The 16,253-nt window shown below is 33.4% G+C and overlaps 1 protein-coding gene across 2 annotated transcripts in view; it reads right to left on the reverse strand.

The window, feature by feature from the left end:
- The window catches only part of LOC102727555 (protein diaphanous homolog 2), a 687,910-nt gene that overhangs the window by 447,762 nt on the left and 223,895 nt on the right, over positions 1–16,253 (reverse strand). For both annotated transcript variants that reach the window (XM_081808540.1, XM_081808541.1), the window contains exon 16: positions 7,934–8,035. In XM_081808540.1, coding sequence (XP_081664666.1) covers positions 7,934–8,035 — 102 coding nt within the window. The remainder of the gene's footprint in view (positions 1–7,933; positions 8,036–16,253) is intronic.

The following is a 16,253-nucleotide window of genomic DNA, read 5'->3' on the forward strand; positions in this document are numbered from 1 at the left end:
AATTTTATACACTTCACTACCTATGCAGCTGGTGAATATCGATCTACTGCCAAACTACCATAAGAATCCAGAGAGAGAAAAAAAGAGTCACAGGTGTAAAAATCATGTGTGAAGGAGGAGGAGATAGACACATGTCACTCCTACTCCCATGTGTCACCTGCTTTTAAGGTTATTTCTATTATTTTTCTTTTTGCACTGACAAGAAACACACCTTCAATATCATCATATGCAAACATAATCGATCTTATAGTCTCTTTAAAATGTAATGTTAAGAATTCATTAGAATTAACAGATATGTTTATAACAAATATACTTTGTTACAAGATATTTGTCCCAAATAGTTAAATACTATTAGGACCCATTGCACATTGAAAATAGAGAGTAATTTGTGTCAGTGACTATAATAAAGGTCATGATAATGAAGACACATTAAAGAAGGGTAGATTTAAGTTAAACAGGCAGAACTTCCTATACAAGTTGTGAAATCCAGACTCAATGACTTAGCAAAACTCTGCCTGGAAGTATGGAAATATAACAAGAAATCTGTGATTCTCTATTAAGTAATTTTCTTATCGTCTTTTAGACGATAACCTCCTCAAGGGCAGGATCTCTCCTGCTTATCACTGTACTTTCTGCAGTATACGCTGGACCTGGATTGGACAAAATATTCAATACAAGTGCACCTATGTGAATGGCAAATGTTTCTATATTAGATGTAAAGGAGAGATAAGAGCCATAGTTAATCTATAAAATGAGGCTTTGGAAAAATAGAGTGTTGCATAATGTATAGAGTTGTCAAATCATGCTGTTGTACACATGAAACTAATATGTATGTCAACTATACTTCAACTGAATTTTTTTAAAAAAAACTCACTATCAAAAAAATAATGACATGCTAATAGAGAATACTTTCCCCAAAGATACTGATAATGTGGAAGTTATGCATCAACAAACATCTACTAGTCTTTAGTCTGGAATAAAACATAGTAACAATGTCTGCCCCAAAAGGCACTATAAACTCAAAAGAATCACACTAAGAATTTGAGAGAATTTCAAAAATCCTTCTGAAAACAACTGTTTGAGACCGAGAATGGCCATTGAAATGACGGCTGTGCTATGCTGCTGTATTAGGCATTACTAATAAACACAGGGGAAAAAGGAGTTAATTTCTGGTTTTTAAAATTAATGAAAAGCAATCAATAACAAAACTGATTGATATTCATAGGCCTAATCTGAATGTTCAGTTTTCAGGTGTTTTTATTTTATTTTATTGTAAAAGCTGATGTAAATAAGTAATCCTGCTATAAAATGAACTATTATGAGAAGTTAATGAAATGAACAAAAATATGAATACATGGATTTGATAATGAGTTATGGTGAGTTTTTTTTTTTTTTACTTGATCTCAAAATTATCAAACCAGCTTTTTCATCAGATAAAATGAATATACATCTAGATATAAGAGCCAGCATTCATATTTACAAAAAGAATGAAAACAGAAAAAATCAAGGCATTACATATCAAAACACTGAACACTCTGAAAGTATATGAAAAAAATGTGATTTTCCCAATGAATATGCAAACCTGAATAATGGTTTAATATTAATGGAACAGAAGAGCTACAATTTTTCATCTGAACTAATTGCCTTTGATGTCGGAGAGAAAAAAAGCTTTTTAAAATGTTCCTTTTCACCTGGTTAAGCTATCTTGAATAGAGCTCATAAGCTCTTATGAGGCTTTAAAAAAATTAAAAAGCACACTGACTTTATAGTTATACTTCCAACTATAGGCAAAAATCCACTCCTTGTGCCTTCATGTATTTGTGCAGGAAAAGAAAAAAATGTGCTATCAGCAATATGACATAATCTGTGCTTTTCATTATAAATGTTTTTATGCATAAGGCATCTCAAACATTTTTGTTAGATTATAGCTGTAGAATGTTTTAAATTGAAAAATATGGGTAATTTTGAACTCAGAAAAACAAAGTAATGATTACTAAAAGAACTAAGTGTTGCCTTCTTTTTCTCAGAAGATGTGTTAGTTTAATAGATACACACAGTATGGGTCTCCATCCTCAGTGCAAGACAAGTGGGAATTTCCATAGCTCTGAGGTTTGAGAACAGCTGAGCTGCAAACACTTTCTGAAGAGTCTAAAAGCTCCTGCTGGGGTTCTAACTGGCAAAGTTTTCAAAGATCTGTGCTTTTTTTTCCCAGTAAAAGCACAGCACATAATTACAGTGACATACCAAATTCAGTTCTGTGGGAGGTGGGTTGGAGGACAAGTCAGTGGGATGCTATGCAGACAACCTACCCACCCCCCTGACTATCACCAAAAAAAAAGGAATATTGATCATAAAAGGTCTGAGAACTAGCATATCGCTCTTACCAGGTAGTTTGCCTCTAGACAGAGGAAAGGTCCCTGGCTTTATTATTTGTTTCTTTTTTTCCCTTTTTATTTGTTTCTTTTCAACTTACTACATGTGAATATAAGCAAGTCCAATGATGTTGCTGCTAAAAGGAACCAAAAAGTTTAGAGAAAGCTTAGCAGCCCAGTCACTATCTCAGATAATTTTATTTCTTTCAAAAAGTCAAAGCTAGATTTTTTCCCAAGATTTGCCAATCTTATTGTTTTTTGTTTAATGATGAGAATTTTAATGAATCTTGCAGGAATAATCTCACTTCTGGCATATGCCTATTACTAACTGATGAGATTTGTTTTTATCATTCAAGAAGTTATATAATAATGGAAACTCTGCAGGGCACTAGCAGAGGTTATAAGAATGAAATTGGGAAAGAGTATTTATTGTTAGAGAAGGAACATAAAGAAAAGTTTTCAATAAGGAAGCTAAGTTCTTCAATGTTATCAAGTGCCACATGGATACAGAATTAGACAGGACTAAAATGAACCCACTTGATTTTGCATTCAAGCTATACATTCAGCAAATATATATTAAGCCTATACCATGTGAATAAAATCAGCATGATGCATGCACTTGAAGTTGCAATCTAGTGGGGGTTTATAGACATTCAATAAACAACCTCACAAATAAATATTTAACTAAGAACCATGATAATTTCTAGAAAGGAAAAGAAAAAAAAAGGTGCTCTGTGGGATTTTAATAGAGAGCCTTAATTTTGATTGATAGGCAAGTGAAGGTATCACTGGGAAAATGAACTTTAAGCTAAAAGTGGAAGAATTAACAAGAAAGAGGCAGGCAGCAAGTGAGAGTAAGAAGCAGCAACATGTGTAATGGGCCAGAGGCAGGAAAAAAGCCTGGTAAATTCAAAACACTGAAAAATAAAATATAATGTGGTTGAATTATAATAACCAAGAAGCCAAGCAACAGGAGAGAGAAGTGGGAGAGGTGGTAAATTCTGTTGAGGAGTTTATATTGTAGCCTTAGTGCCATACAAGAGCACTGATGCTTTAAGCAGATAAATGTATGATGCAACACAAATGAACTCAGAAATGCCACATTTGAGGGCTGTGCTAAGACTGACTTGGAGAAAGGCTTTTGCAGGAGTGGGGAAAACAAGCTACAAGTAGATCATAATTGTTAAAGAGAATGATGATGTTGGCTTGGGCTAAGGTGGTAATGGCACAGATGAAGAGTAGATCTGATGTATATTTTAGATGCAATTAGGAAGTAATAATGACCTCTCTTAGATAATTTTCAATGCACTGCTTAAGGCAGAATTCTAATTATTGTTTGTTGAATAGTGTATGAGAGGTAAGGAAGTAGAAAGCAAAAGAAGACTGATCTTTGAAAAAACAGGTGGTAGGAAATAGAGAGCAGCAGCTATCAGGGACCTCAGAGTCAATAAATGATTTTTATTTATCCATCTATGCAGCTATCAATTTATTCAGTTTTAGGCAGTGAGTGACTTAAGTGTTTTTTTTTTTTTCCTGAAAAGAAAGTCAAAGTACAGAATGACAAACTGAAGAGGCATAAAATAATAGAAGTATAAAATAAGCAAGAGATAATAATGCCCAGGGCTACCTGGGTGGCTCAGTTGGTTTAGTATCAGACTCTTGGCGTCTGCTCAGGTCACTGAGCTGTCCATCTGGCTCCCTGCTCAGTGGGGAGTCTGCTTGAGATTCTTTCTCTTCCTCTGCCCCTCCCCACATGCGAGTGCATATTCTCTTTCATAAATAAATAAAATCTTAGAAAAAGAGAGACATAATAATGCCCCAAACAGAGATAAGTAAATTAGCATGTAGTAGAGCATCTCACACACACATGTGCGCGCACACACACACACACAATGGAACAGTATAGCAGTTAAAAGCACTCTTTATCTATTAGAAGAAAACAAAAACACTAATTTGAAAAGACATATATGTACCCCTATGTTCATCACAGCATTATTTATAATATCCAGGATATGGAAGCAACCTAAATGTCTATCAATAAATGAATGAAGGTGTGATATGGTGTGTGTGTGTGTGTGTAATATAGTATTACTCTGAAATCCTATCATTTGCAACAACATGGATGGACCTTGAGTGTATTATACTAAGTGAAATAAGTAAAAAAAAAAAAAAAGGCAAATCCCATATGATTTTACTTACACATGGATTCTAAAAAAAAAAAAAAAATGAATGAACAAACAAAACAATGACAGACTCATACATATAGAGAACAAACTAGTAGTTGCCAAATGGGAGGGCAGTGGAGGGATGAATGAAACAGCTGAAGGAGATTAAGAGGTACAATCTTCCAGTTATAAAATACATAAGACACAGGGATGTAATGTACAGCATAGGGAATATAGTCAGTAATATTGTAATAACTTTGTATAGTGACAGATGGTAACTAGACTTACTGTGGTGTCCATTTTGTAAAGTATATAAATATCAAGTCACTATCTTGTAACCTAAAACTAATATACTACTGTATGTCAATTATTCTTCAATAAAAATAAAATTTTAAAATAAAAAAAGGAATAAAAACACCCTCTATGAAGTCAGACTGCCTGGGTTTGAATTCTGCATCTACTACTTACTTTGAACCTTGGGACAAGGTCCCTAGCCTTCCTTAGACGGGGTTTCCTCATTCATAATACGGAGCTGATAAAAGTGCTAACCTCATAGGGTCGTGAAGAATATGTAAGATGGTGCATGTAAAAATGCTTAACATGGTATCAAATACAGTAACTCTTTAATACATTTTGTGTCTATAAATAATAATACCAACAACAATAATATTAGTCATAATAATAAGGTATCCCTTTTCCTGAGATTTGACAGAGAATAGGTTAATAAAAGGTATGTCTGGAGATAGTCTTGTAGGTAGAAGAGATACTGGAGGTTCTAAAAGCCTAAGTGCTTTCCTTTTTCTCTCGTGAGTAAGAGATTACACTGTTGGTATTAAGTGAAAAGAATGGGGAGGGGAAGGAGAGAAGACTTGAGAAGAGCAGGTAAGAGACAATATAGCTGCTATGGAAAATGAAAGGCTGCTGAAGAGGAACAAGTAAAATAACTGCTGAAATGGCAAAGAGAGTCCCGCTGAGGTAAAAGCTAAAATGTCATAAAGATACCAATTCACTCAGTTCACCAAAGAGAACAGAGAGATAAAAAGCCACAGAGTTAGAGGCACAATGAGCATACTAAGGAGCTCAGGTTTTATTCCATAAATTCCAGGAGACACTGAAGGTTTTCAATATAGAAATCACACGTTGGATATAGATTTTAAGTAGACTACACTAATTGTATTGAGGGGGGAATTAGCAGAAGCGAGACAGCCAGTTTGGAGCCTCTCTCATTACTGCAGATGATTCTACACATTTCTGAAATGTTCTGAAATATAGACTGTTGATAGATTTTGAGGATTAAAAAGTCTTTGAATGTATTCACACTGAAATTAATTTAATTTTAGCACTGACCTAGAGAAATATGTTTTAATATAATTTTTACTTTACAGATCTAAAATATGCTATGTTTAATCTCAGGCTCACACTTGGGTTTAATAATTGCCTTATAATTCAATTCAATAGAATTTATTATCTATTGTATATAAGATATTATTCTAAGCACCCTAATACATTTTCTCTATAAATAATAATGGCAACACAAATAGCAGGTACTTAAAAGACTAGGGCCTATTATTATTTCCAAAATATTTTCCTAGATATGAGATTATCTAAACTTTATTTGGCAAATCCTGATGGATACTACCTTGGGTGATTTACATAGCACAAACTACTTTGTAATGTCCTTGACTTTTTTCCCTACAGACATGTAACTAAGGATGGGGAGAGTTAAATAAGAGGACCAGGTGACTTCATATTCACAGCCCCAGAATTATTTATGGTTATGTGCATAAACAAGAAATCTCTTCCATTTTCTGTTTTGCTTTTAGTTCGGAAGGTATATTGCTTTTTATGTCCCCAAACTTCATTTCCTCACTGTGGCACCAAGAATATTCCTCTTGAAGGATTTGCTTGGCAAACTAATACATCTTCCAAGATAAACTGCATTCAGAAAAAAAAATGACTTCAGAGAAACTGTGTAGTGTACCTACTGTAAAACTCATAACCATCATGACACAGCTGAATTCTCAGATAGTATACAGCCTTGCTTCAATTATGGTATGAATTCAAGCAGCTTAGGTTTCAAATGAGGACTTTGGTCTAGAAAATTTTATTATTTAATATTGCACTAAAACACCACTATTTAATAAATAATATCTAGCCAATTCAACTGAATAATTTGCCTAATTCAAAAAAGAAAAAAATATCTTCCTCAGGTACTTTTACATTAGCTCTACCTCATCCCAAATATACATTCCGGATTTTCTTTTCAAGGATTTGACAGAACCTTCCCATATCAGTATATGCAATGCCATATCTGAGTATTAATAAGCTCTGAATATGGGCAAGCAGCTATTGCACATATTCAAAAGGAATGTTCTCTGTCCCATCTATTACATTTTCATTTTAAACAAGATTTTTAAATTGCAACGTACCAAATCAGATAAATTAAAATATATTACTATTGAAAAGGTAATAAAATATTTGAATGAAACACAGTATTTGACTACTAGTTCTGATGTTAATTTTGAGTCTTCGTATTCAGATGTGAAATTCTTAGGGAGCCAGGGTAAAGTTAGCAGCCATAGTACAGCTGCTCATCCATACACTGAACAAACTTGTATTGAATACCTAAGTTAAAAACAGGTTTTTTTTCCTCCAAGAAATTAAATAAATCACCATCCCTTCTTTCCCATTTTTTTGTCCATTATTTCAATAGCAGTTTTGAGGAATGCTTAAAACATATAACTATATTCTTTAATACATAATTTATATCTAGTCATCTTTTGTACCCCTTAAAATGAAGAGGGGATGAGGAAACATAACTCATTCCAATAACGATTTAATCATACTAAAGTATGATATGCATTTATGAAACACTGAAACAGTGTATTTAAAGTTTTCAATTAATTAATGACACTCTATAGGAAATCTAAAAATTCTTGTGCTTTCTCTGACACAATATGTATATAACAAAAAAGTTTTTTAAAATATTGCTATTTATCTAGTTCCTACTCTTTTATTTAGCCTAAATTGGGGAGGGGACAAATTCTAACAGCAAGATCGAAATAAAAGAAAAAATAGCCAATACAATAATACATACTACTTTTCATATATTAATAGAATTAAATATCTGCACTAGTATGGAGGAGATGCCATGAGATACCCTGAGGTATTCTGCAGAATATAAATCTAAATTTCTTTATTTTTCAAAACCATTACAAATAATAATAAGGTTTTTTTCCTGACAATGTTATAATTAATTATGTAGATATGCAGTTTGAAAAAAAATTATGTAGATACGCAGTTTGAAAAAAATCAACAATTGAAATGTCCTTTTCACTGTTTCTGACAATTATTACATCACAGCTGAGTTTCTGGGCCCTTATGCTAGATACATACCACAACTCCAAATTGCTCAGGCTCACAGAGGTCATCATATTCATTCCTCAGCTGTGCTAATTCACTGAGTACTTTCTGCTCAGGAAGATGTTTTACAAGGTTCTAAAAAGAAATAAAAGTATAAAAGTTTAATATTTTATTATTAGGACTATTAACCCTGCATTAACAACTCTAAAAGTGATTATCTAGGGTAGAAATTTCTGATTGTGATTCTGTTATACCACTAGTGTATACTCCCCTTCTCTCCCAAATAAATAACCAAAAAATGAACTACAATTTAATGTGAATAAATGTACAAATGCATTTGCTTTCCATGCACTGCAGTACATAAATGATAAATAAAAAGATCATATGGAAGTAAATGACACTGAAAAATTACTAACTTTCTGGGCCTTAAACTTATATAGCATAATTTTTAAGCTTTATTTTCTATCAGGAAGTCAATTCATTTGGAAAACATAGAATTAAATTATATGTAATAATAATAATAAAAGTCAACTCTAGTCTTCATAATTGGCAAAATTTGGAATAATCTTTAATCTATAAACCACACAAAGCCTGCAAAAAATCTCCCATTAATTACAATGTATTTAATATACACAATGCATTCCCACTCTAATGGAGAACCAAGCGAAAGTAATGAAGTCTGATACATGTTCAAGTTTGATGCTGAAGAGAATCAAAATTGATTAATTCTTCTCAACCTAGTTTATCTTGGACTATGATACAGTTTTAATTATCATTACATTAGCATGCAACCAACATTTTGGGGACATGTATGGGATTTCAAAAGACATATCAAAGGAAGAAAAGCAGGAAAAAGAGATTTAAGAAAGTAAGGTTGACACAAAATGGCAGAAAAGTACATTCCAGGGATTGGTCCCACCACGAAAGTAATCACTGAGCTAGAAAGAGTAAATAAACTACTTCAAAACACTGAAACCTAATGGGATACTTAAAACAAAGGAAGTGCTTGTTGAAGGGAGACACTGCTGCTCTCTGGTAAGAGAACAACATGCACAAAATGGGTATCAAACCCCATTCCTCAGCACCACTGTGAAGAGGTGCTGGCTGATGCCAGGGTGGGCAGTGGGACTCATGTTATTTGAAATTTGAGGATGTGCATTTTGGTTTTCTGAAGGGCCGGTACAGTGCTTGCCTTGGTTTCAACCCTCTTAGGTTGCAGTAGCTTCCCAAGATGGCATCTATCAGAAGACTTAAATAGACAGAAACACCTCCCCCTGCTTTTTGGAACCAGACGTTTAAGGAAATCTTTGTCAGATTACTGGCTGACAGCAGAGATAATAAAACCCTAAATCCAGTAACCATACACAAGGAAAATACAGCTTGCAACAACTGTTGGGAAAAATTACAAACAAATAGCTACAGCTCTCAGCAAACAAAAATCAGCAGTCAGTGAGGAGTAGAAAAATCCAAATTCCAGAGTTAAAATAGACTCAAATGTCCAGTTCTCAAAAACAACAAAAAATCACAAGGCCTGCAAAAAACAAAACAAAACAACAAAAAAACCCAAACAAACAAACAAAAAAACAGGAAGGCATAAGCTACACAGGAAAAAAAAAAAAAGAATATGACAGAAACTATCCCTGAATAAACTCAGATTTTGGAATTAGTCAAAAACACTAAATCAACTATCTTAAATATGTTCAATGAGCTAAAGGAAACTATGAACAAATACATCAGTTCTGAGCAGGACCTGAAAGAAGTCCACACTGAGATACATTGAATCAAATTGCCAAGAAAGGGAGTGATTTTAAAACAGCAAGAGGAAGTGAATTGTCACATTTAAGGGATCCACAGTAAGACTGATATCTGATTTCTCCAATGTAAGCAAAAAGGTAGTGGGATAACATATTTAAAGTTCTGAAATTTAAAAAAAAAAAACAAAACTCTGAACCAAGAATTCTGTATCCACCAAACTAACCTCTTTTAAACAATGATGGAGAAAGTAGATATTCCCAAATTAACAACAACAACAACAAATATAATTTACTGCTAGCAAACCTGTTCTGTAAGAAATACTAAGAGGTCCTACAGACAGAAATAAAAGGACACTAAACAGTAATTCAAAGACATAAGAAATAATGAACAATTATAAAGGGAATTACATAGATAAATATAAAACCCGATGCTATTGTACTTTTGGTTTATAACTTTTTTCTATGATTTACAAGGCAAATGAGTAACACAATAATTAAAAATCTATGTTAATGATCATACAATGTGCAATGATGCAGTCTGTGACAAAAATAATATAAAAAGGACAAATATGTATAGGAAGAGTGGATGTTATGAAAACTAAGTTTGTATTATTAAAAATGGGTTGTTATAAGTTTAAGATATTAATTATAATCCCTAAAGAAACTAATAAGAAAATAACTGAAAACACAGAAATAAAGATGGGAATCAAAATAGTAGGCTACCAAAAATAAATCAAATATAAAAATGGTAATAGAGAAATTAAGGAACAAAAACATGTAAGAGATACAGAAAACAGCTAACTGGAAGAACTAAGCCCTTCTTTAGGAATAATTACTTTAAATGTATATAAATTAAAATCTCCAATTAAAAGAAAGAGCTTGGAAGATTGGATCTAAAAACAAACATATTTATCTATACACAGTCTACATAAGACTCAGCTTTAGATAAAAAGATACAAAGAGGTTGAAAGCAAAAGAATGGAAAAACATATTCCATGTAAATAGTAACCACATATACACACACATACACAAAAACAAACTGTGGTGGCTATATTATTGTTAGACAAAATAAACTTGAAATAAAAAAAAGTAACAAGAGACAAAGAAGGATATTCTATATTGATAAAATTTTCAATGCCATCAGGAAGATATAATTATAAGCAAATGCCCAACTGAAAGCAGAGCTCAAAAATATATGAAATAAAAATTGACAGAATTGAAGAGAGGAAAAGGCAGTTCTAAAATAATAGGTGGAAGGGCCCATGGCTGGCTCAGTCAGAAGAGCATGTGACTCTTGATCTTGGGGTTGTGAGTTCAAGTCCCATGTGGGGTGTAGAGATTACTTAAATAAACTTAAAAAATAAATAAAATAATAGGTGGAGTATTTTTTTAAGATTTTATTTATCTGCGAGAGAGACAGAGAAAGGGAGAGGCACAGCAGAGGGAGAGGGATAAGCAGACTCTGCGCTGAGTGTAGAGCCTGATGCAGGGCTTGATCACACAACCCTGAGAGATCATGTCCTGAGCCAAAATGAACAGTCGGACACTTAACCATCTAAGCCACCCAGGCGCCCCAATAGGTGGAATATTTGATACTCCACTTTCAATAATGTATAGAATAAGAAAACGGAAGAATAACAAGAAAATAGAGAATTTGGACATCACTATAATCTGATTACCCCGAATATATTTATACAAAACATTCTTCCTAACAACAGCAGAATATACATTCTTCTTAAGTGCACATGGAACATTCTCCAAGATATATCACATATTAGACCAAAAAACAACCCCTAATAAATTTTAACTGACTGAAATCATGCAAAATATCATTTGTGATCACAATGGAAATGTCACTAGAAATAAATAACAAAGGAAAAGGAGAAAATTCACAAATATGCAGAAATAACACACTCTTTAAAAAGCAATGAGTCATAGAAGAAATTACAGGGGAAATTAGAAAATACCTTGATATGAATGAAAATAAAAACACAACATGCTAAAACACGGAATTCAGCAAAAGCAGTGCTAAGAGGAAAATTAAAGCAATAAACATCTACATTAAAAAAGAAGAAAGGTTTCAAATCAATAACCTAATTGTATACCTTAAAGAGCTAGAGGAAAATCATACTTAAACCAAAGCAAGAAGGAAATCTACAAATTAGAACAGAGGTAAAATGTAATTAATTAATTAGAGAACTGGAAAACCAATAGAGTAAAATCAATGATACTGAAAGTTGATTCCAAAATTGACAAATCTTTAGCTACAACAAAAAGAAGACTCTAATAACTAAAATCAGAAATGATAGTTGGGACATTATTACTGATTTTATAGAAATTAAAAAAAGATTATAAGAGGATACTATGAATAATTGTACACTAGCAAATTGGATAACCTAGAAGAAATTGACAAATTCCTAGAAACACACAAACTACAAAAACTGAGTCCAGGGGGAAAAAAAAGAAAATCTGAGTAGACCTATAACAAGTAAGGAGATTGTGTAAGTAACCAAAAACCTCGCAACAAAGAAAAGCCCAGGACCTGAGAGATTCACTGATGAATTCCATCAAATATTTAAATAAAAATTAACACCATTCCTTTTCAAACTCTTCCAAAAAAATTAAGAGAAGGGAACACTTCCTAACTCATTCTACGAAGCCATCATTACCTTGATATCAAAACTGGTCTAAGACACAAGACAACTACTACCTCAGGCCAATATCCCTTAATAAAAACAAGTACACATTAAAAGATACAGTAGGCAACATATAGCATAAGTCCCATGGGAAATTACTGTATCATGTTCTGTACAACTGTACAAGTTTTTTTGTTCTCTCTGCTTATATTTTCCCTCCTTCCAGTTAATTTTGCATTTCCATTAAACTCTAGGCCTGCAATGGCATCCATTGTGTAACTGATGAAACTAAATTTAAAATATCATGCCCTTTCACTTAAAAGAAATATGAATATTGATATAACAACATGTACATATAACCAAATGAAATTAAGAACATCCATTATTTTGCCTCATTAATATAATTTTCTTTTATAAAATGAAAAGGCAAGTAAATACCAATTTATTATTTCCATTTCTCCAGAACAGTTTTCAATACATGTAAATTACTCAATTGTTTTTTAAAAATTTTTCTGTTAATGGGATTTTTGGTAAAGTATGTTATTATGAAAAACAACGAATCAGTTTGGGTACTTCAATAATTGTGACTACAAGGCAACTAAGCTAGAAAGATTAAGAACGGTATTAAAATTATTAAAAAATATCAATTCTGCATATTTCAAACTTTTCATCTCAATTTTAACTGTGAAAATAAGTACAATAGTATGAATCAGGACTAAAATAAAATTTCAGCTCAGAATGTGAAACACTGTTATTTTGTTTCTCTTCTAGCTATAGGTAACCTCATAACTCATCTTCAGAATGCAGGCTCCATAGTAGGTGACATACCGTTTCTTCTTCTCTTCAGCTATATGAAATATTTAACACATTCAGCAGACTTAGATGTCTTCTGATTCTGGATACCATTTTATGGCTGTGTTACAAACTTACATAACTGCCAGTGATTAGTAGGTTCTATTTACAAGTAAGATTTGGAATAAAACTCACTCTCTCTCATGTGTAACAAACGCAGACTACTATTATATTACTTATTGCTTAATGAATCAGCTTCTGTTAGAATCCCATGTTGCAAGTGGCTATCACAGTCAATCCCTAAAGATACCTGATTTTTTTTTTACATACACACTAAACTTTATACACAAAGATGTATTATAAGATTGAACATTAATATGTTTTCATGCCCATAAATTCCTGAATAGAAGAGGCAGGAAGATAAGATGACAAAAGAGAGACAAACCAGTACTCATTTGCCTCCACTCTCTTTCACTTACTCATCAAAAGCATGTCAAGAGAGAAAATGAAAAAAAAAAAATATATATACAAGTTCAAGGCATGGTTTGAGACTAAAGTGGACAGTCTGCGGAATCACCTGGAATTCCATTTGTATGGTAGACTAAGGGGCCTCCTGGGAGAGAAATTTCCTGCCTAATTGAAGTGTATCATGCAATAAGAAAGCCAACCTGCATTTTAAAATGCAGGAAGATGGGAGCACCTGGGTGGCTCAAATGGTTGAGCGTCTGCCTTCTGCTCAGGTCGTGGTCCCGGGGTCCTGGGATCGAGTCCCACATCAGGCTCCTGACTCAGCGGGGAGCCTGCTTCTCCCTCTCCCTCTGCCTCTCCCCGTGCTCATGTACTCTCTCTCTCTGTCTCAAATGAATAAATAAAATCTTTAAAAAAAATGCAGGAAGAAAGCCTGTATTTTCAAAAGGATTGGAGTGATTCTGAGTGCAGCAGATGTGTTTCTTGGTTGTATCACCAGGCTCAGCCTGCCCACCCCCAACACAGTCAAATGTCTGAGTGCTGTGGAAAGGGGAGCTGTGTGATGAGCACACTTTGGTACACCTCTAGTCAAGTATATTAAAAAAGGAGAGAAAGGAAGAAACGTATGTTTCTGTATTTTGCATAGAACACTGCATACCCTTCGCACACAGAGGGCTTCAGTACACAATAGCTGTGGCCCATGGGAAAACTCCTCCCCTCTCCCCATATACAGTCATCCTTAGGAGAAGCTTCAAAACAGGAAATGAGTAAAATTACCCACAACTGCCACATGGTAGCTGACAAATTTAGTTCATGGGATGCATAAGATATTTTTGGAGACCCCTAAAAAGATCTAATGTAGGGGCTTTTGGAAAGAGTTGCGGTCCTGCAATAGTAACTAGGAATAAAAGAAAAATACAGGTGAACTGATAAGACTGGACAAGTATTTTAAACTTAAAAAATTTAATACAGCTTTTGACTTTTGGTAGCTTAGTGATACTATCACTACTTATATTCTCTAAATAAATTGCAAAGGTGAGTTCTGGCACACTCTGTAAGTGAAAAGCTGTTCATAATAGGAGCTAGATACTATAAATTTTAAAATGCAATTTAGATTCTGACAAATTGTGAGGTGATAGGCAAATATCTTATAAAGTTGCATCCCTTCCATTTTTCCCTCCCACTCCTCCTGTTTAGTACTGAGCATCTTCTTTCAAATACTTCAAGATTTGTGTTTAAAAGATCGATTCTCAGCCAATACGAAAGTTTCATCCTAGAAAATGTCAATGAGCGGAAGTTTACAAAGAAAACAACAAAGGGGAAAGCAGTAACTATGTCACTAAATGAGCAGATTTTTCTTCGTCTTTTACATATCACAAATCTACTTTCTGATGATTGTCACTGTTATCTGAAGAAATTTCTCCTAACAGACTATGGGCTTTTAACTACTTTTTACATTTTTACAATTACTCTATAATACTTTCAAAACTTTATTTCCTTTAAATGTTAACTGCACACTTAAAGGTTAGTTAAGTGAAAGTATTGAACCATACTGCCCTTTCCTTCTTGCCAAAACATAACCTTTCTTTTTTGTCTTATATCTCATTAAGTCATTTTAGTAGAAGAGTAGGGTTAGGTTCACTGTAATTAAGTCTATCATTCGCCACATAAATGAATTGAGGCCAATATTTCTTTTTTTAAATTTATTATTTATTCCTTTAAAAATATATTATTACAGTGTGTGTATGGATAGACATATACATATTTATATTTCATATAGAATTATATAGGAGATACATATATATGTATACAAAACAGAATTATTTTAACTTATGTTTACAAATACTTTATTTCCTTTTTTAAATCCAGACCAGAAATGTTTCCCCAAAGTCCTGAATAAATCTCTGTGATCTCAACACAACCCTCTCCCATTTTATCTAGTTAAAAAACTCAGTCCCTTGACCATTCTACTTCATTATATGTTTTTCAATACTTTCTTATGGCATATCTCAAATTATGTGCGCATATTTCATACTCTTAAATCACATTTATGCGCTCTTGTTCTTTGGGTTAAATGGCATACACATTGACGCTGGGCCTGGTTCTATACTTATTCTGTGTTTCTTTCATCCATGCAGCTAATATATACTGGCTGCCAAATATGGGATTGCCACCATGCTAACCACTAGAGATTCTGCCCTCATGAAGATTACAGGTTCAAAAGAGCCATATATACTCCTAACTACACAGTGGAACCATAATCAACATATGACTGATGATAATTTGTATTGCATTTTATTCAAAATATATTTCTCTCCTTTTGATTTGATTACTAACATTTCTACAACTCCTGTAATAGACTCAAAAAGCCAACTAAAGTATATTAAAATGCTGATTAACTGGCCTAAAGCATTCAGGGGGAGCTTTTCTAGCCTTCTCCACGGAGCCACCCTTTAAAAAAAATAATATTAGTTGATAAAAGGACACACAAGCATTGAACCCTTGATGAGAAAATTCCTGACCCTGGAGTATAACAATTGCATCTTCCAAAGAGGCAGGCTTTGAAAGGTTTCCTACCTATTTAATCAACTTGTCCCATGTAAGGAAACTTTTCTCCAGTCCTCTAGAAAGCTCACGGACCCTCCCAGGATCAACATTACCTCAGTGTTAATAATGCCAAACCAACAGCTCCAGCTATCACCA

Source organism: Leptonychotes weddellii, chromosome X (genome assembly GCF_054177405.1).
Source record: "Leptonychotes weddellii isolate Sample4059 chromosome X, ASM5417740v2, whole genome shotgun sequence".
Classification (NCBI taxonomy): domain Eukaryota; kingdom Metazoa; phylum Chordata; class Mammalia; order Carnivora; family Phocidae; genus Leptonychotes; species Leptonychotes weddellii.